Raw genomic sequence first — 22,874 nt, 5'->3', positions numbered from 1 at the left:
ACTTTGAAAGAGGAATGATAGTGGGTGCCCGACGCATGGTCACTCTGTCACGGAGTCGGTACAGAAATTGCAGTATCCCCCTTTGACAGTATCAAGAGTGTATCGGGAATACGCCATTTCCGGAATAACATCTCAAAGCCTCCACCTTTATATAACAGATAAACGACCTGCCCCGATGCATTTCGTTGCGTCCATGCTAGATGTCTTGTTTAAACGCGCATGCTCCTTGGCGGGTCGCCCGTCGTTAGTGTCGTTCGTTCGTTCGTTCGTTCGTCCGTCCGTCCACCAATGTTGTGTCACCGGGGCTCACGAAATTACTATATGCATTGCGATTGATTACCGTGTTATCTTCAATATACTTCACTTCTACTTAATAAATTACTACTTATCGTCGAACAACCATGTCTCACAAGAAAAGAAAAATTGAAGAAGAAAAGCGAGTGTATCAAAGCCGATGGGAATCAGACTATTTGATTACAAACAACAAGAATAAAATTCAAAACTTGCATGCAAACAATGTCTTGTTTGCATGCAAGTTTTGTCGGTGCCTAAAGAGTATAATGTAAAACGACATTGCACAGTAAAAGATTTGAGATGTGTATTGGGGAATCAGGAAGCACCATTATTGCGGAATATAAGAAGAAATTTATGCATCAAACGAGTTTTTTTTTTTTTTTTTTTTACCGCTAAACTTAGCACTGCACAAAGTTCTCGCCTTGCCGCTTCGTACAAAGTAGCATTGGAGTTAGCGAAAGCAAAAAAGCCTTTTAGTGACGGTATGATTGGGAAGAAATGTGCAATTGAAATGGCAAAACAATTTAATGAGCCGAAATTAGCCGAGAAGTTCGAGACAATGGCATTATCTCATGAGCCCGTCGCATGACGTATAGAACACATGGATCAATACATTTCAAAAAAGCTGTGTGATTCAATGGCAAAATGTGGGTGCTTTTCATTGTGTCTGGATGAAAGCATTGATCAAGCAGACGTAAGTCAACTTTTAATTTTTGTTCGAACTATTCAGGAGGACTTTACTATTAATTAAGAACTGCTTAGTCTTATACCTTTGCATGGGACTACTAAAGGTACTGATATTTTCGAAGCAGTTCAAAACTCTATTATAAACTATGGAGGATTCGATTAATGTTTCTGCATTGTCACTGATGGGGCCAAAGCTATGGCAGGGACTGGAATCGGGTTTTGTGGACTATTGAAATAAAATAATATTAACTGCGCTACCATTCATTGCATCATTCATCAAGAAGCATTCTGTGGAAAATCTCTACGTCAATTCAATGCCATGAAAGTAGAAGTAAAAGTAACCAATATTATACGAGGAGGTTATAGACCTCTGACCCATCGTAAGTTTTGCGATTTCTTCAGCGAAGCGGATGCTGCATATGGCGATTTTCTCCTCCATTCTGATCGCTGGTTAAGTGCCTGAAAATGTCTGGAGCCTTTTTTTTTTTTATCTGATCTTGCATTTTTAACAGATATGACCAACTATTTGAATGATTTGAACTTAAAGCTGCAGGGCAAACAACAGCATATTGCCAAATTATATGGTCATTTTAATGGTTTTAAAAGTAAATTGAAACTTTTGAAACCAACATTGGCTAATAATATTTTTACTTATTTTTCCTAATTGTAAAAAACAATTTGAAGAAATTAAGAATTTTTAGAAAACATATTGAAGAAATGACAAATGTCATTTAATTTCAAGCCCTCCTCCCCAATAAAGTGCATTGAAACAATCATGGAGGACTTTGAGAATCGATTTGGCGATATTAAGGAAATTGAAGAAGATATTTCAGTTTTCATTCAGTCATTGACTGTCAGCATTGAAAACGTAAGATCTGACCTCCAACTGGAATTGTGCCATTTGCAATCCGACCCTTTTTATACTGGCAGAATCGAAAAAGGAGATTTTTTAAAATTATTACCAAGAGAGCACAATCCGAAATTGAAGGACTTTGGACTCAAGATGTGCTCAATGCTTGGGAGCACATATCTTTGCGAAAACACGTTTTCAACAACGAAATTCATAAAACCCAAATACAGATGTTCATTGACTGATAAATCACTTTCACATTTACTGCGATTGGCAACTACAAGCATCGATATGGATATAGCTACGTTAGTAAATGAAAACGAACAGAGCTCTCATTAAAATGAAATAAGCCGACCGGGCTAGCCGGGTGGGTAACGTGCCCGCCTGGCAACCCAAAGGTCGCGGGTTCGAATCTCGCCTCGGGCTTGGATGAAAGTACTGCAAAAACCTTGGAAGGTGCATTATGGCCACAGAAGCCGATGCACCAACAACTACCTAAAGAAAATGAAATAATAATTATAAACAATTGTATCTTGTCTACTGTTTCAATAAAACTTTTATAAGCAACATGACTTTCCTTTATTACGAAATTTTAAAAGTGCTACCTAACGGTAGGAATCTCCAAATATTTTAATATCTGTACTGTATTTATTATTCTGGATGTGGCCCTCGGATTGATTTTTTTTAATGTGACCCTCGGATTACCTAAGATTTGACAGCCCTTATGTAGAATATGCATACCATGTAAAGGTACACCGTCGTGTGGACGAGGAAGGGACGTAGTTTTCTAATCACAGTTAATAATTCTCTATGTTCTTGCGTCAAACCAAACTGATTTGGAGGTGTTTCTAAAATACATGGCTCATTGCTGCAGTAAAGGTAATTTAATGGTAATTTAATTTTGTATCAAAGAGAGAGAGAGAGAGAGAGAGAGAGAGAGAGAATCTTTTATTGTACCACCCTCAATTGTAACAGTTAACTTGGACAGTGTTGCAGTGTCCCTTCACGGCCGAAAGGCCAGGGGTTATAAAAGGCTTAGTTTACGCATTGCGTTACATTTCAGGCATGTTTGATTATCAAATGGTGTGCCTATCAAATCAAATGGTGGGTTGAAAACTTCTACTCTGTGCTCAAGAAGTGTTTACCAAAACTTCACGTGATGGGTAGCAATGAGATGGGAATTGTGCAGCAGTAATTCTTAAGGGGGTGTGATGCACAGGGGAAATGAGTTAACCTGTCGTTAACTAACCTGGCCTTTAGTACATAGATCCCAAAAGATTTACTTTCTTGACAAATTAAGTAAAGTTAGAGAATAAAGAAAGTTAATTTCATATCTGTAGCCTCTTTTTTTTTTCTTTTTTTTTAAAGTAAGTTTTTCGCATTTTCATGGGTTTTCATTTAAAATGATTACCTGTATATAGCCCATATTAAGTTTAGGCCTAATTTTATAGCCCCTACAGATTGCCACAAATTGGAACAGCTCTCATTCTTTTTCAAAATTCCAGGACTCATTCAAAACGTATTTTTATAAGATTCTCTCCATCAGACTTGATAAAATCATTTCCTCCTTCAACCTCGTACAAAATCACAGAATATTTATTTGAATTTGACTTCCTGTACAGTTAACTTAAACCTCAATGCTGATACTTGTATATTGAAGAAATTACAAATGTCATTTAATTTCAAGCCCTTCTCCCCAATACTCGAATGTCCCTTTCTGCACTGACTTCGTTTAATAAGTGGAGATTCGGTGTAGGACCCAGAATCTGTAATCCAAGGGAAGCTGTCCATATTTCATTATGATACGTGTTATCCCAACAGATGTGTATTTTGTGCGATACTGTAAGAGAGCCAGCTAGAGCAGACAGATCCAGCTAAACACTGATGCATCATATCAGAATTTCCGACGTATACAGGAAAAATTCGTTGGGCCCATCAGTCAACGAACCTCCAGTAAAGAACATGTCAGCCATTTTAAGTGATGTTCCTTCTGCAGCCTTTTCCTAAATCATCTCTACAGGGCACTAAATCACCAGCTGCACTAAAAACAAGGTGACATGTTATAAATCATAGCTGTCGGGAGGCCATTTATTTTTAAGAAGGGCCTGTTCGCGATTAAGTTTTCTATCCAAGTGCTGTTCTTAGATCGTACCATGAACCCAACTATTTTTTTTTTCTTATATAGCTTACAAGAACGAACTTAGTGAGACTGATGGACTTTGAAGAGGAGCATTACTTACAAGCAATCTCTCTCTGGTAATGCCCTAGAAACAATGAGAAACCATTCATCTACTTTCATTATGGAAGAACGCATCCAGTTGGCGCCTTTTGTACGTTACTCCATAGCTGACAAGTGAAAGATTATCTGTATTTAGATATGTCTCTGTTTAGAGTGTAAGTAGCCGAAAAATGATGAGAAATAGTTTTGGTTTATACGTACTTGCAATAAGAAATGGAAGTTATAGCCAGAGATACTTCAAACACCGGAAACATTACGCGAAAACAAAGAAATAATAAAATGAAATGTGGACCAAATTTACATTACGCGAAAACAAAGAAATAATAAAATGAAATGTGGACCAAATTTATATAAATAGCTAAGCTAAAAAAATATAGAGAGATACGAGTATATTAGTGATACCTATAATGAATGCCAAATTTATTTTATTTCAGTTCCGGTGGAAAGGATTATGTACTCATTGCTGACAACCACGAGGCTATGATGATCTGGGTAATGGCTTTGCAGGTGAGGAGCAGGAGAGTAAATTTATATTAGATAAGTATAAATACTACCTGTAGTATAATATTAAGGCCGTTATAAAATCCCATATATATATATATATATATATATATATATATATATATATATATATTAGGACATTTATCTCAATAGCTGTTTTAGTTTCTTGAAATGTATCATAGAGATTGAAATGACTATGTTCCGCCTGTCTTTAGACGTCCTGATTAAAAGAATGATCCCACATCTCTTAACATCAGTGTACCGCAAACCAAGGTGTGTGAGCCAGTACACCAGTTATAATTCATTTGACACTTCCTCGCATCGGCATGGCATCGTTAGAGGGCGCTAATGAGCAGGGCTTGGTCACATCACATTGTCAAAGCGACATAAGAATAAATAAATAAGTAAAGTTGGAACGGAATCATAGAAATGCAACTTCTCTAAGCAAGTCCTGTATTACTGAGAGTTGTTTTTGACTCAAGAACATGCAAAGGAGGGTACATCACACGAAGAAGATCCATCACATACTGAACCACATCACCACCACTGGTGATGTGTGGAAAAGAACACGACTTACGTGATGGGTCGTGTCTCTTTCTATCCAAGAGTATCGCATAATATGTTACAATAAAACAATAAGTTGCAATATTCGTACAAATACCTGGAAGGAAGAAGTGGTGTCATTTACACTACTAACAAGAATGACACCCGCTTCTGAATAATGTCTACATAATAGATTATGCTGGAAATTTTAAACTTTGCCATTCGTTGGAATCGACTCACATCTGTAATACCAGATTTAGTATTAGTAATGGCCGTATGATGCAAGGAAGCCTAAGGCTTATTCTGCACCAACCAAAAAAAGAGTAAAATAATAATAAAAGAAAAGGAAATAGACAACCTGTGTGTTTCCCTCCTCCCGTAGGAAATTTCCCCAAATTTGTCAGCCCCTACCATCCATGTAGGTTACTTATTCTAGTAATTTATAATTCGCTCGCTGAAATAAAACTTCCCGCAATCCAGTCTAAACATCTCCCCCGTAACTTGAATATATGGCTCCTAGTTCTAGAATCATTTATAACCTTGAAATTTTCGGTCTCATTCATTTTACTTTTGCCTCTCAGAGCTTTAAACACCTCAATAAAGTCTCCTCCAAGGTGCCTAGTTTCCAAGCTGTGCAACCCACATATTCGAAGTATTTCCTCATATGGACGCCCTTTTCCCGACTCTTCAGTCTTTGGACCCTTCCAAGAAGCCCGATGTCTCTTTCTTGTTTTTTAGGTGCGGTCTCCATACTTGAACAGAGTATTCCAAGTGTGGTGTAACAATAGCCTTATATAATGGGAATATGGCCTCCTTATCTCTTCTAGCAAAGGTTGGATAAAACATCGATAGGATACCATGGGCCTTCCTTTAGAATTAATAGGGCCAGTAACATTCGTGTACACGTCTCTCTCAATTACCAACTTTCTTCTAAGCATTAATCCTTAATCATTCATCTTTATTCTCCCTCTTCCCTTTCCCTCATTTCTCTTTCATCAGAGAGCAAACATCCTCCTGCTTTCTCTTTGAAAATAAAAAGCTGGAGGATGTTTGTTTAAACCTCCAAAAAGAAGCTAGAAACTATTATAGATTTTGTGTTTTTATCTGATCTATGTTTTAACGCTTTCAAACAGTGTGTTTTAATTGATTTTTTGTCATTATATCAATATTTTTATTTGTTCATTTTATAATAATAAATTTCATTACATTGTGGTGGCTGGCTGCAATAATTTACATATGTAATGCTTATAGTACGATCAGTGTTATTTTGCAGACTAATAAACAGTACATATCAGCACTTTGACTTTGAATCACACTTTTGTTTGATTTTTTTTTTTTTTTTTTTTTTTATTTGATATCTTTTTGCATTGGGAGCACAAGTTTTCTCGCACCCTGGTCAAAATGCTTATTGATAAATCCGAGCTTATTAATAAAGCTACAAATATACTCACTGCTAGTTCCCATAACAACGTACTGTAATTCTTGTTTTGCTGCGCAAAATTTATCTTTCGCCATAGCAACGAACTCGGTTATATATTATTCATTAGCACTTCAATACATACAGATAAGTCAGTTGTCATTAGTCAATCCTGTTTCCATGACAAACGGTTCGTAATCGAAAGTGTGGAAATTAGAGTTCCAGTTTTTATTATTTGAAAACGGTGCTTGTTTCGATAAATAAAACATTTAAAAAAAATGCTAAGTACGTGGTGTTATTAACCAGTAATTCAACCATAATTTCAATTAGATGGATTACTCTTATGCCACTTGAAATGTTGTTAAAACTTCAGCACGTATTATAGTTTTCAGGTAACTCTTACACAATTAAAATGAATTTAATGCTGTATATGAACAGTCACAGTCCACTTTCACTTCCTGTCTCCCCTTTATTTTACCTTTTTTTAACTTACAAGTTCTTTGCATTTAATTTTTGCGCTTGGGCCGCCCTCTCTTTTTGTTTTTTCTCTCGTTTATATGTTTTATTGAGTAATTGCTGTCAATTAGTTAATAACATTATATTGATATTGTTTTATTTATTTAATTACGTATGTTTCATTATTTCCTATAGTAGTTTGATTTTGTAAATTTAATTTGTATATTTGCACATGATTCAGCTTAGTCGATTTGCTGTTGATCGATATCCAAATATTTATATTTTGTGTGTTTGATTTGCTTATATTAGACTGAAGTAAGCTTTTCCTTACTTCCCTTCGTTAGAACTTATGGCATGGCCCTTCTGGACCGTGTCATGCGTTTTAAGCGCCTGGATGCAAAGAAGAGATTGGCGCTCCTCCTCCTCCTCCCCAAACATGGGAAGGTCCAAGTTCATTTTGTTATCTCTGTCCTCAAAAAAAAATTATGTTAACGTAACAGCGATTGTAGGCGACGCAGGTGCTTGATCTTCGTTTATCGCTTTTTCGCGATGCCATATTTTTATGTGGTAGTTAAATTTTAATTATTTTGATTTATATTGTTTATTTTAATTGACTTTATTTACATTATGATCGTGGCTGTTATTCTTCGATCGCCCATTTGTATTATCTCTTAATTGGTGAAATCAGTTGGGTTATTATCTCGTAATTGGTTCATAAATATTAACATTTTATTTACGTAATTTACGTTTATTTTGTTTTAATTCTCTTAATTAGTAAATCAATCATGTAAGAGTATTTAATTTTTTAGTCCTTCTAGTCTTCTTTTTTGAGCACCCTTCGATGTTTATAATACGTCACTTTCTAAAGAACAATCCACACTTTAGATGTAAAATTAAAATGCTCAAAGAAAATTAAAGGGTAGAAACCGGGCTGACTAGGAAATCGTCTAGGAACGAATTAGGGAAACTATAAAAAAATAATAACTGTAGGAACATGGCATGTAAGGTCTCTTAATGGGAAAGAAGAAGAATTATGGAAAAATTAAGATTTCTGCACTAACAGAAACGAAAGGGAAATGTACAATTATATAATTATAATATTTAATATATAATTGTGACAAATTATATATTAAAATATAGTGGGATGCAGAAAATTGAAATAGCAGCTAGAGGCGTATGGATACATATTAATACATGAATCATTAAAACAATATAAATTTAGAATCAGAAAGAATATTCTCTCTGATTCTAAAATTTTCTGAAATCAACTAGCTTTCAGAAAGAAAGCTAGTTAATTTCAGAAAGCTAGCGATATGGTTTTCGCCATCCCATAAACTTTGGTTTTTCATCCCACAAAAAACTAATGGTAGGATTTACCCAATTTACAAAAATGATAACCCTCATAGTCTAAATAACCCACAGACTTTTATAATGCTTATTTAAAGTGATCGAAGGGAACCGAAAGCGTATTGGAATTTGAACCCTGGTCATTTCCACGCGGTGTCTGGATGATGATGATTATAATTGCTATGCTGCCCCTACAGACGTTCCACTTTGCCGCCATAGCCTAGTGGTCAGGCGCGTGGGTGCATAAGTACACGTGCCTTGAGTGACCGGGGTTCAAGCCCGTGACTGCTGAATGCGTTGCTGTTTCTTGTATTCTCTCTATTTTTTGAACTCCTCTGACTGTTTGGTCGTCCCGGAGTATAAACAGAAAATGTATTTATTTATAATTGGGAACGCTTGAATGTGAAATATTTCCAGGGGAAGGATTGATTGCTTCGTAGGCGACTCAAACTTGTGGATTGTCAATTCTCCATCGTTGCTGTATTATTATAAATATTGCCGAAGCCTCTCTGATTATTTTTGTTTTATAGCTTCGTATAGGCTGTTAGTTTAATTTTACTTTTTTATTTTAATTTTAAGCATTGATCAGTTATTATTAACTATTGCAGTACTCTACTTCTGCAGTAAAAAGTACCAATTACTAGACGTTATGCGTTTCAAGTGTGTTCTTCCAATTCAGAGATGGATGCGGAAAGAAATGCAAAGATACTATTTTGAATCGAAACATGAAATGTGTAACGAAAAATATATTGTTGGTTATGACAGTTATTGTTGAGCAATCAGGAAGACATACCACGGCGAGAATGTCAGAACACATTGACGGAGTACAAGGTATGTTCGCAAACAAAGAAGTCTTATCAGTCAAGCAGTGAGAGAAAGTGGAATAAGTTATCATGTAGTCCAGACAGTTTTTAAGGAGGGCTTAAAATGGAAACCGTACAAAAGTACCTTATGTTCAGCAGTTGTTTCTTGTGGTTTCTTGTAAACATTTCCTTCAGTGGACTGACTCTCCAGATGCCTTAGCTAGCACTTGCGAGTTGCTGTACAGTACTGTGTGAAGTTCTCCCAACGGTGTAGTAAGGCTGCTAAGGCTGCACATGGAGTGCTGTCAATGATGTATAGGAAATTTTCCAGTAGAGTTAAAGGGGTAATTATTACACTATACAAATCACTGGTTAGATCACATCCTTGATTATATAAGGCCTGGAACCTCATTTTAAGAAAAAAAAAAATCAGCTTGCTTGAAAAAGTACGAAGGAGGAAAACAAGATTAGTTGTCGATGCTTCCTATTTTTATAGGAAGAGATTCCAGTTTTTTAAGCAACAAAGTTCAGTAAATATGCATCTGCATGGGTGATCTGACTGAAATGTCCAACGCCTTAAAAGGTTTGATAACCTTAATGTTGGGACATTTTCTTTTCCTATGATGATGCATGCAACGGATCCTAGATTCAAATTAAGGAAGACTGGATCTAAGAAAATTTTCCTTTAATCGAAGAGCAGTCACTTTTCGGAACAAGTTATCATCCCTGGACTTGTAGATTAATAACAATTAATGTAGATTTTAGTGGGATTAGATACGTATTAGGAAGAAGTATATAAAACTAGGGCGACATTTTATTTCTATATATTAATGTATGTTTTATTTATTTATTTTTATTTTTTTGATGGCAAATGCTCTAAAAATTTTTTTTTCTTACATTGTTCTACCATTTACTAACGCTAATGACATCTGGTCTAGGCTGTGTTTAGAGTTCGTGGTCTTTTGAACATACATAATTGTCATTACTGGCCAAAAATTACAATCGAACACATTCCAGTAAAATTGCTCGTTGTGCCGAATATGCCAATCTATTGGACCTTTGATTCAAGGAAAAGACATTGATGGCTAGAAATATTTCAACACATCAGCCTTCTAAAAATTAAGCAGTAGGATAACATCAATGAAATGAATTTTATGCAGAGGAAACCCCCACCTTCTCTATCGAATTTCATAATTGCTTGGACGCCCATATTTCCTCACATCTCGATCTGGCTATACGAGTCGTTAGAGTAGCTGGCTACTCCAATAGTTGGCTACTCTAACGATTGGATCCTCCAAGCGATTACTTTTTATAGATTATGGCAAAATAAAAGCATGTGCCAAACCCGCTAATTGGAACGAACTGAAAGCTTTTGTCCAATTTGATGGTTTTCCGTAGGAGTTTCTTAAGCATGCGGTGTTAAAACTTGTGGAATAATTGTACAAGTGATAATGCGAAAACGTAGGGATTATGTTAACATTTGAATATAGATGCTCTTTGAGAGAGGAAAAAAAACCAAAAAAACTCGATGCTGTGTTTATATTATACTTGTATTAATTGGTGGTATTTAGCTTCTTCTTCTTCTTCTTCCTTTTTTACTTAAAATTTTGTGAATTTTCGATTATATGCTACCAATGGAAATCTCCTAACCAGTTAGTGGTAAAATCTGATCTGACACTTAGTTGTCAATCAAGCTCTCTCTCTCGCGCGCGCACACATTTCTACTAGCCCAAACTGATAGCTGCTGTCAGTGAAATCACTAGCTAGTAAAATTTGAATATTGTAAAAGTCAGGTAGACGAAGCATTAAATTTCGGCTTGTGAATCGATTCATGTTGTTTAACATAGTTACTTTCACCGTGGATTCGATTCGACTTTCTACGTTGTATTGCGATGGATATTTACAAGAAATCCATTTTAATGGATTTCTTCTATATATTTTTAAATATTGCATTTCATGTTATTCGTAGAAATCCTTTCATTAAAATTTTCACAGCCTTGGTGAAAATACCTGTGTTTAAACCTAAACTAACCTGACCTTAAATGCTGTAAGTCAAAATCAGCGTTGCTTTGATGTTTCATATATTATTTTAGGTTCATATTGAAGGCTCGCCTCACTGTTCCTATACAAAAGGCAAGGTTACCAGAATGACACTTTCATATCGATCAAGTAACTTGCCCTGAAAGAAATGTAATTATATAACAAAAAGAGTTCGTAATATTTTTATTGCATTACGAGGTTTTATTATTAAATTGCCGGTGTCCAAAAAAAAAATCAGAATTTCGTATAGGATGGTTTGGTTTATCTCGATCCCACTTGCAGTTAACCGAAACAAATATTGTTTGCTTTATATTTTATAGAGTTGTAGTACTGATATTGTTCTTTGCAAGAGCAGGTTGGCCTCAGCCACGCATTATTTAAGTCACTTGGACGATAGCTGACCCTATTTTAAACAAATAATAATATTCACGGTATTTTGTGTAGCGAGCTCGCTTTCAAAACTTCAGCAGTTCTTTCAACAAAATCCATTGGATTTGTTTGATAGAGACAAACGGCACAAATCTTTCGCTTACTATGCCCTCTCGGGACGGACAGTAAACATGACATTCATTATCTGTTGACGTAGTGGTCTCGTGTGGTATTTTTTTTAGTTCCGCCCCTAGGAGACTTGTTGGTCCGTTAGAACAGCTGCACGCAGCTCTCAGAATTGCAGAAAATCTTAGCGTACAAGGGATCAGTGTGTGTGTGTGTGTGTGCAGTATCGAAGCTACCAGTGGCCGAGGATTATGTAGAGGGAATCGATTAAAAATAATATTAAAATAAAACTCAGATGTCCAACATACAGTTATGGTTGCTAAAATCAATTCAGTGCTCTTTTAGAGAACTCGAACCGTTTCTGTCCACAAGTAACAGTGTCAAAATTTTAAAAACATATTTTATAAAAGTTTACGCACGAAGCAGTTACCATAGTTTTAAACGAATGATTTCGCTTCGCAAAAAATTAATTGTAAAATACATTCAAAAGAATAAGTAAAAAATATTTTAATTCTTAGTTTATATAATTTGCATCTTAAAACTTTAAAGTACAGTGCATATTATTTTAATTTTTTGCGGTCGCATGATGCATTTTATTTTCTCTGCCTAACCACTGGAAAGTAATGGTTACCGATGTTTACATTTTCAAAATTTGACAAACTGCCAATAATTTCAACAAGTATCTCAGTCGTAAGCGATGCGTAGGGGTCTGGTCTTTGTTTGCACCTGCCTTGCCCAAGGTAGGGGAATGGAGGCAGGCTGCAGGTTGTTCTGTACTTTCGCGTTCACCGAGCTCTTTCCCCGTTTGATTTCCAATAAATTGGATTACCACAACACTGTTATCCTCCATCGACTCAATGAATGATTCAGTGAGTTATCAATGCCATAACCGGTGTGGGTGTGTGTGTGGTTTTCTTTCTGACATCATTTGCTGATTGCTTTTCGATACAACAATGAATTAAACTTATACAACTGCCAACGTGTTCTGGTTCTCGCTATAACTGTTTCATTAAGTTATCTGCTTCTTCTGTAGGCCAAACGGGATACTCCCGGGACCAAGTCAGTAGCAGGCAACAACGAAACCCAGTGGAAAAGAAAGAACGAAACCCAGCCGAGGAAGGATTCATTACCCGTAAGTCATCGTCTTAAGAAATAAGTACTTCTTAAAGAAAGGGAGAACAATAAGAACGGCGATTATAAAGTTGGCGCCATCTCTCAATAAAATAAGAGATAAGTACTTCTAGTAGAAAAATCGAATGCAGTTACTTATGGTTGTGACCAACTATTTGTGTGATTATATTAAAATTCCTTACTTGTGATAGTGAAGGGTTAGATGGCAGTTTAAACTATACATAAGAGTGCTTTGTTAGCAGTAAATGGCTCTCTCTCTCGCTCGCTCTTATAATAAAGTTGGCGCCATCTTTTGGTAAAATTCAGCACTATCTAAAGATTGTTCGCAAATTCACTTTTACAAACATTCCCCATCGTGAACTTTGAAATTTAACTAAATGAAATTGCTTGTAAATTATTTCCTTCTTCGAACTTTATTAACTTCCTTTCCATGTTTACTCTGCTCTCGTTTCTTTAAAGACCGACCAAGAAATCCAAGCTATGCTAGGACGCTCATCAGATTCTGAAACGAAAGCGGGTCTTATCCGAACACATTCCCTGCAGTTGAATGGAGGTCCTAAGATACGCCGACCCCCCTTCGTCAGGTCCACCCCAGTAATAACTACCAAAGATAGGAGGAAATCGGAAGCCGAACACTTAGGTAAGTTATCGTCATCTATAATGCGGGACTTCCGGTGTACTGTAAACTTTCTTCCGGTACGTCGACGTTCAAGCTGGACTTTTTGTTTGTTTGTTTTCAGCTAGACCACCGTACTCACCGGAGCTACTCCATTGTAATCTGAACCGCAGCAGGTCGGAGCGCGGTAGTCCGATCCACAGTACCCTGCTGAACTCCAACATGCAATCGACTTCCGATTCAACTATCTTTGCCAAGTCTTCCCCTCTGAGACCTTCCAGCCTGCCGTCTTCTTCCCCTGAAACTCGTTCTACCAACACCACTGCTCGAAATCCCCCGACTTGCAACCCAAAACATGCCAGTACAACGAAACCCAAGGATGCATCTCCCACGTGTGACGAATCGTCATCGGAGACAGAAGGTAAAGATTCGCCTGATACGGAATCGGCCACTGAATCCGATAAACTGGACCCTATTGAAGTAGTTCAATTTGAGGAGGCAATAAAGAGGGATTCATCGACTCCAAAAAAGACCCTCGACAGTAATCTACTTAGACAACTGAACTACGTCCAAAATCATTCCGAGAACATCAGAAGGTAAGCAGCCATTTTAAGCTCTGTGCCTATTTGAAAATGAAAAAGACCGCTCCCATTTTTACTGTTCTCATTTTTATTGCACAGTTTTCCGGTGTGCGCGTTTAAAATTAACCATTTGTATTTAGTGTTCCGTCCAACAGACGTTTCTCAATGCAGTCATCTGATAGCTGCGATGAAGTTCATTTCTCAAGAATACAAGAATTGGAAACAGAGTTGATGTAAGTAATGAATGTAAAAATGAGTTAGTTTTGCAAAGTTAAAATAGTAAGAATGTAGTAAAATATTTCAATCTTGTACCCGATAACGTTGTACTTTCGGAACGAAAACCACCATATTACGAGATACTTTAAAATGCCTATACTAGCGGTATTAAAAAAAAAATAAATAAAAATAAAGCAGGCGGGTGATGATATTAATATGGCAAAAAGTTAAAATTCCACTTTTTCATTTCGTATTGGAATGTCTGAGTGGGTCCTAGACATCTGAAATTTCACAGTTAGGTTACTGAGAATATGCACCCGAGGATGCTATATTCAGGATTTTCCATGGCACACGGGTACCTGCAAAACCTTTTTAACATCCTTTACTCTGCTATTGTGTTTCTTTTAAATGAGAAGACTGTAATTTAAGGGAATCCGTTTGACCGAAAATAGGGTTAAAAGTTAAAAATTTGCAACTGTGGTACACAAAAGTTACTCTCGCTGTTGTTCGGTATAGAGGTGGGAGACTGCTATTTTCTGCTTGAGTGGAGCGGCTTCCTGTATTCAAAAGCGAGAAACCAAATTCCTGGAGCCGGTCCTCGCTAGTTCCAAGTTGCTCAACATGACCAGCATTTTTGCAGCTACATTCTTGTGGCTTGTATAATAGCAGCATAAAAAACAAAAATAGATTTTCTTTTATACTCTGGGACCACCACACATAAGTATAGAGGAGATAGATAGAATACAAGAACATCATCATATTCAGTAGTCATGCGGACTTAAACCACATAAGTCATTCAAGCGCGGGTACTTCTGTATCCTCGCGATTGACCACTTGGCTGCTGCGGAGCCCTTTTCAAAATAAAGCAAATAGCCGAGATAGCGAAATTATTAATCGCCAGAACTTTTTTTTTATCGAATACTCCCCCCCCCCCGCCCACAATTCTTCTCACCTCGGAAGCGCGGATTTCTGGCTTTAGTGCTGTCTATTTTAACCAGGGTTACCTAGTATAATTCTAGAGCCCAGCGGCATTATTGTGAGAAAGAATATGACCATCATACCAGATCAGATATACGTCGATGCTTTATACATCTCCTAATACATCCTGGATATAAGAGTCCCGCATCGAGCTCCAGTGCTATGAGCAGGAAAATTTAGTCTCGTTGCTCAAGTTCTATGTAATGTTAGACAGTGATAGCGCCTGCAGTGGTTAGAAACTGCAAAAAAAAAAAAAAAAAAAGGAAAGGCAGGATTATAGATTACTTTAGTTTACCTACGAAACTTTGTCTAGGACCAACACATTACATGAGATTCTCAATTCCCTCACTTCGCCAGAATTTCTTTATAGTCACTCTGTTTGTTCAGATCAACATTAAAGGTTACGTGTGCGCAATATTTTCCGTTCCAGATCAATGAAATGCGAGCTGGCAAAAGCACTTAACAGGGAAACGGCTTTCAAGACTGTGCTAGCTGAGAGAGATATCCAAGTAGCGGCACTGGATCGTCGACTTTCTCAAGCATCGGGCGACACTGGGGAGGAGCTGAGGTAAGTGATAATAAATAAAATAGTTTTCTGTTTATACTCTGAGACGACCACATGAGGCCAGAATAGTTCACAAGATTATATATATATATATTTGTGTGTGTGTATATATATATATATATATTTGATAGTATGAACCAGAGCTATAATGCTCAATACTTTCTACGTTGATATCAATATTTGTAGTAAAAGAATAAGAGAAGTTTACCTCAATATGATACGTAGAACAGTATGTATCATATTGAGGTAAACTTCTTATTCTTTTAACAAATATATATTTGAGAGAGAGAGAGAGAGAGAGAGAGAATACAAGGCCATCCATGAGACCACAAGACGTTAGTCGTAGTCCAGACCACAAGACCTTAATAGTCATGAGGGCTTGAACGACCCTGTAAGCCACGGTCATTCAAGCATGGTTACTCCTTCACTTGGTATGTAAGATGATTTCTTCTAATCCAAATATGGAAAAACATTGTAAAATACGGACATAAAAGAATATGGAAATGTTCAGTTGGATCAGCAAAAAAAAAAAAAAAAGGGAACGTGTTTTGGCATAGATTCTGCAGTGTTTTTCTTGGCATGTTTGGCTTAATAAGCATCAAATCCTTTTGTTCTTGGGTGGTATCCGGAACTAAATGATTCAGGAAAAGGGAAAATGCAGAATAGTTAAGTAAATTGGTATCTTTCTGTTCCACTTATTTACCACCAATTAATACATGCCTTTTATATTTATTTATTTACTTTATATACCCTCTTGCTTTATTTTTATCTTAACACATTTCATAAATATCTCTTGACATAGTGAACTTAGGTCACTGAAATCCTGTCCTTTTTTAACTATTATTTTTTATGACTTGGTTTTTGGCGCATTATAGCTTCAATTCCTTACGCATCAATAAAATCCAAAACCAACCAACCTTTCTGTTTCACATTAATGTGAGCTGTTTGTTTCCTTGACGATAGTTCTTTTTATGGTGAGATTTGGTTTGGTGTTTATTTTTTGGTCACGAGGGAAGGTGGCATCTTTAAATCCTCTGACGACTTCAGTGTTGTTAGTAGCCTACACTCTCATCCTAAGTTGATATAAAAGGAAAACCTATTTTAATCACTTTACACCTGTTTTCTGCAATCTTCCGACATACAAAAAAATAGGAAGAATTGGCGCGCAATAAACAATAGGCATTTTTTTTCTTGTTTTATTTTATTTTATTTTTATATCCGTCCATGTGTCCAAAGCAAATCGGTAGATCTAGGATTTTACCAGATTTCGGGCTTTTTACCATAACATATGTTACAAAAAATGTAAATTAAAATAAGAATAAGTTATCAGAAGGTAGAGTGGGTAAACCTTGAGAGATAGAAATAAAAACGAAAACAAATACTATACTTATAAAAACGAGGAGGAAGAACTAAATAAAGATGGCATTGCAGAATTTATATGTACCTAGAAATTTAGAATATAGGAAATAAAGGACCGATACGGCAAATTTACAATCCAGTTATGAAGAAATTTATGCCGGCGCACCTTGACCAACTAAATGTCGTAAAATATCACATTCTTCTTCTGGCGTTTTAACCCAGGGTGAGTCTTAGCCTTCTCAACGATGTTCCATCAATAAGCTCCTCCCAAAAGTAAAACTTCTCCAACTTATTATTCTCATGATCTTTAAGTCCCCTTCTATGTCATCCATCCATCTTTTCTGCGGTCTTCCTCTCGCCCTCCTACCGGTAGGCTTCTGTTTCATTATACTTTTAGTTGTTCTGCTATCATCCATTCTCATAACATGTCCCAACCAAGCAAGTCTCTGGCTCTTCACAAATCTGACGATGTCCTCGTGAATAAGATTGCCAAATTCGTGGTTCTTTCTGATCCTCCAGGATCCATCAACGTCTTGTACTGGCCCAAAAACTTTTCGTAAAATTCTACGCTTAGTATCATTAATGTGAAATATCACATTAATGATACTAAAACTAACCGCAACAGTGATCAGTTTTATTCTTCATTGGCCCTTCAATTAGATTTACATACACACTCATACATCCCTTCCAAAAGTACTCGGACGCCCCCCTACCAATTACGTGAACGGTGAGAACTACATATATGCAAAGCACAAACAGGTTTAAGAGTGCTTAGGCAATAGCAGAGATATCGCACACAAACCGAATGAGTTACGACAAGGCGCTTATTGAGATTTAAAAGAAGCTTAATTATCTGGTTCTGTACAAGCAGTTTCCACATCCACTCGACTGAACCTCGCAGAATAGACGAAAGCCAATGTGAGAAGATCAAAGAATAAGGGCGATAGGTCAAAAAACTGATTTATAGGAATTGCCGATCTCTGAAATAAGTAACGGAAGAGAAAATGTTACGTTAGGGCTCCAGATGTCCACAGAAGAATCCGTAAGGCCATACACAATATTTATTATTTAAAACACTAATGCCTTGAGGAGCTTGAAGATATGGATTTTCATGGCAGAGTTACTGTAAACAAGTCCCCGATAACAACAAACGGACGTGGGTGTCGTTTGGAGTAGTGGCTAGCCAATCGTTTTTGGATCGTGGAACAGTTAAAACAGGTCCTGTGGGGGCAACGAGCCCAGTTACATAGTCTTCAGATCAGATAGTCGAATCTGTGTGTGGAGAATGTCTCGGCAACGCCATCTTACCCCAGTTCACAATGAAGTTCGGAAGAGTCGGTTGTAATGGCAAAATCCATCATTGCAAGTAGTCCTACACTAACGTCCTGGACAATTTCATGGTGGCCAAACTTAGACAGTTCTGTGAGAATTGCCTTCATGTTCCAACACGATAATGAGCCACTCATATAGCGATCAGTGTAAAAAACTTGCGTTTAGGAAAACGAAGTCCAACAACTTTCTTGGCCAACACAGAGTTCAGATATGAAACCGATCGAGTGAAGATGGGTTGAACTGGTACTTATGGATGATGGTGCAGCTGATACCATCCGTCTTCTACTTCGCTGTCTACAGCGAACTGTCGACATCGCTGAAGGAAATGCATCCTTCTTGCTGCCTACTGAAAGAGACTGATGGAACGTGTTTCGCGACGATTTGATGCTGTCATTAAGGCAAAAGATCAGCCTACACCTCTTATTAATATGTTAATTTCCAAACGTGATGGGGTCATAATACTTTTGGTAGGATAATTTTGTTTGTTTGTTTGTTTGTGTGAAAACAAACGATGTTGCCACTAAGTTATCCAGTCATATTGAACGGATACTGCCAAACTTGTGTTTAAGCTGCATTTTAACTTAGTTAACTCGTGTTAAACTTTATGGGACTTTGAAGTCGCCATTTACTTCCGTGATATGAAAGGGGTTACATCCTTTCATATGCGGGATTTACCGTTTCGATCAGATTAAAAATTTATTTTCTTCGATTCAGATATACAGTCTCACCGAGGGTCTTCAACTAGAAGACTACAATAATTTCGCGCTGGAATATATATAAATGAACATATTTGCAAAATTTTATAAAAAGGTACACAAAGAAAAACGTTAATCTTCGATTTGCGTTGTTCTTTTATTTATTTTTTATTTTTTTTTTTTTCAGGTTCAAACTATCAAGTATCAAAACCAATGCCTCACTATTGAAGTACAATTAAAAATTATTGTAATTGACTTAGTTATATAATCGTATATAGCAAAAACTGAGGACAGACTTCATAAAATTACTTTATGTAGTACACCAAGTACAGTTTAAAACTTTCAGGAGTTGCGAAGCTCAGTAACTTTGTGATAGCATGAAAGCAAACGAGTGTCCATTTTCATCGTAGATTAAGTTTATATCTACAGTTTCTTCTTTTCACCCCAGGAAACTGAGTTATTTAGGAGTAATTCTTAGAAAAATCCATATTTCATCCACAGGGATATGGTAAAGTACGTGATCCTCGACCTAGAATTGAATGAGGATGAAGACCCCCCCCCCTCAATATTAGAGTCCTATAATTTTCATCCCCGCAGAAACAGTTGGAGTTCTACTTTTGTGTGAAGGTTATTGCATCTTGGAAACGTTATTTCACACGGTCAAGGTTTGTCAGCTTATTTTAGAACTTCCTGAACTGAATTGTATTTGGCTTCGCAATTTTATCATTGCGAGAGATGATTTCATTCAAGGGATCTAACCTTGAAATTACAAGTTTAATATTCGGGGAATCTGTCCTTGGAGTTAGTGTTTTTGTTTTATTGATAATACACTGCCAATTTCTCATCACTCATTATGACTACTGGGGTCATATTGAGTGATATAACAAGAACGAATTTTGCAATTGTGACAGGGTTGTGTTTGATAGCCACTTCAAATTTTCTCATTAGTCAATATTCGGATACTATCGATACGTTGGTCTTTTCTTTGGTTGCGAAGACCAAATTACACAGGTATATAAAATGACGGAATTTAAGCATCTTATATACTGAATAAGGATTTTTTGATTGGTAATTTCATGTCCACGGACATGTGGACAGTATGTATTGTATCTGATCAGCTTATTAACGTTAGTTCAACTTCTGGTAGCAAAGGTTAGAAACAACTATATTTAGTTGTTTCTGGCCCCTTCTGCCAGGAAGCAGCAGTCAGAAAGGAGGCGGCTTCCAAATACTTTTCTGTGCCACGAGGAAACTGACCACAACTCGTTAATTGGTAATGCTATTCAATTCTTGGTTCATATTCCATATTGCGCCTTAATATTTGAAATTTAGCTGAACAAAGTAATATTCAATGGTCAAAAGCCTCGCGGCTACATAATTAAGATCGCAGTTGTTTCACAGCGTGTGAAAAAAGCCTGGGCTCGAATCCCATCGAGATAGGAGGATTTTTTTTTTTTTTTTTCACCTTACACCCCATGACCAATTTCAATTTCAAGCGAATAATTCAATAAACAGCACACCATCCTATGGAATACCTCTTGAGATTTCAAAACAAAGGTGGTAGCACACAAAGCAGTGAATTACGATTGCTGGTTAAATTGCCTTTTTGGAACATTAAACATGAGAGCATCTTATAGCCTATAGCATTGATCTATAATCTTCTTGGATTTTAGGTTTATAGCTTGAAGAATTGGTTTTATTACATATTTACACTAGATAGAAAAGGACAAATATAAACTACATATTTGAATCCACTCCATACATAATCAGATGTATCTTGCCAAGACCTGCCTGCATACCCTGGATTGAGGAAAAGATGAGAGTTTTCCAGCTGTTCGATTTATTTTTTTACACGTGCACATTAGTCCTTAATCATATATAAGTAAGTAGCATCTATTATGCACACAGAAGAAGTCGGGATAAAATCTTTTTTCAAGACTTCTCTTTCTCTCCTTTTTCTTTCTTTCGATCTTGCCAGTGTCCAGTTAGTGATGATTTGCCGAACTCGTTATTTAGCGGATTATTTATGTATGAAAAGCGTTTTTCCGCAGTTAGCGAGCCCTGTTAAGTGAGTGGCAGCAGACATTGGTGTACTGTCCTAATAGCTTCCCTCGAAAAAATTTTACTTTTGTTTTAATCCTGCAAAACAGACACACCAACTTTGGAACACACGTACTTTGATACCACAGACCATCCCCCCCCACTCCTCATTGTGTTAGCTGCCTTCTAATAGCAACCTACATAACAACCGTGGGGAACCAAACCCCTATCCCACCAAATATTTATTAGTTTGGTTTTAGTGCAGCCAGTGCATTCATATACGATTTGTAATTAAGCACAAACCTCATTAAGAGGCCTCTTCTTCCTTCCACCGTCTCTAGTGCATGGCCGAATAGATGAATGAACAATACAGCCCGCGATTTAATAACGCATAAAAAAAAAAACGATGGCCTGCCGGTTCCTTAAAGAACCCTTACATTTGCGTCAGCGGTGACCATGACAACACTTGAAGTGAACTATGTGTGCTAGGAGCCATTGTATGACATCTTTGTGTTTTGTTTTGTTTTTTTTTTTTTTTTTCGCCTCTCTCTCTCTCCTTTCTTTCTTTCGCTATTCCGGAAGTGTTCCCTCTTCTCTTTTGTAATTTCCTGCTTCGGGTTTTATTGGAGGTAAAAGATTACACACTTGTGTTAGGGTTTGGCTCGAGAAAGAATAAAAAAAACGCGGAAAGAGAGAGAGAAAATGAAACGCAGTAAAAGGAATTCCTGGTGCACTATATATCAAGTAATCCGGACATTGAGCAACTAACCTCCTGTTTTCACTACATACTTATACACTTCAGATTTTTATCTTCGATCACCGCGCCTCTTTTCACACGCTTCTGACATTGGCAAAGATTAAAAACAGAATTGAGGAGAATTTTCTGAAAATACGTTTATTGATATGTAAAAGTTTGCATGTGTCCGAAACCTACTACTTCTTTTCCTCATATCATCAAGCTAAAATGATATATTATATTTTCTGGATCATAAGACAGTGTGCGCAACTTGTCTTGTACATTGTGAGGGAATTGTTGGTCCGCCATCCCTCCAGGAAAATCGCAAAATCACGTGAAGAGAAAACGATTTCATTTAGGCTTCATTCCATGTACTATTCCTTTTCAGACCACACACCCAGTCTGGAAGCAAAGAGACCGCAGTGGAGTCACAAAAGTTCCAAGAAACGTGTAGAATCTTACAGAATCATAATCGATTTCTGAATGAGGAAGTTTTAAAACTCTCCCGTATCCTTCAACAAGAGCACTTTAGAAGCCACAGCAAACATTTGTAAGTATTTGAGTTTTAGATTTGATTGCATTGCTCTTTGGAAAAATTTCAGTGACATTAATAACAAATAAAAACATTGCTTGTTTCATAGAAAATATAAAGCTATTAAAATATAAAGTCTAAATATAAAGTCATCCTCCGTTGTTTATAGAATAATGGTAAAATAAAATTGTTCAAAATTTAACTGCAGTGGATTCTGTAATGGTTGAGCTGAATCTGAGTAAACCATGAATCGCGCCATATTTTTCGTACTGGGCTGACCATCGATAAATGGAATTGCCTTGAGAAAAATACTTGGAGGACATTGTTCACTAGTAACAGATTCATATTTTACCATTTGAGGAAAAATAATAACTTTCTCCTCAGCTGCCATTAAAAAATTGATAGAAGTTCTTTTTTATTT

The 22,874-nt window shown here is 36.7% G+C and overlaps 1 protein-coding gene across 2 annotated transcripts in view; it reads left to right on the top strand.

The window, feature by feature from the left end:
* LOC150087225 (uncharacterized) overlaps window positions 1–22,874 on the top strand; it is a 320,470-nt gene that overhangs the window by 154,115 nt on the left and 143,481 nt on the right. For both annotated transcript variants that reach the window (XM_090371087.1, XM_090371086.1), the window contains exons 3-9: window positions 4,505–4,577; window positions 12,706–12,804; window positions 13,263–13,443; window positions 13,544–14,015; window positions 14,141–14,233; window positions 15,625–15,762; window positions 22,310–22,471. In XM_090371087.1, the coding sequence (XP_090227213.1) occupies window positions 4,505–4,577; window positions 12,706–12,804; window positions 13,263–13,443; window positions 13,544–14,015; window positions 14,141–14,233; window positions 15,625–15,762; window positions 22,310–22,471 (1,218 nt within the window). The remainder of the gene's footprint in view (window positions 1–4,504; window positions 4,578–12,705; window positions 12,805–13,262; window positions 13,444–13,543; window positions 14,016–14,140; window positions 14,234–15,624; window positions 15,763–22,309; window positions 22,472–22,874) is intronic.

Source organism: Mastigoproctus giganteus, chromosome 4, assembly GCF_048544385.1.
Source record: "Mastigoproctus giganteus isolate SK-2022 chromosome 4, ASM4854438v1, whole genome shotgun sequence".
NCBI lineage: Eukaryota > Metazoa > Arthropoda > Arachnida > Uropygi > Thelyphonidae > Mastigoproctus > Mastigoproctus giganteus.
The sequence above is the reverse complement of the archived record's forward strand: the minus strand, read 5'-3'. Positions and strand labels throughout refer to the sequence as shown.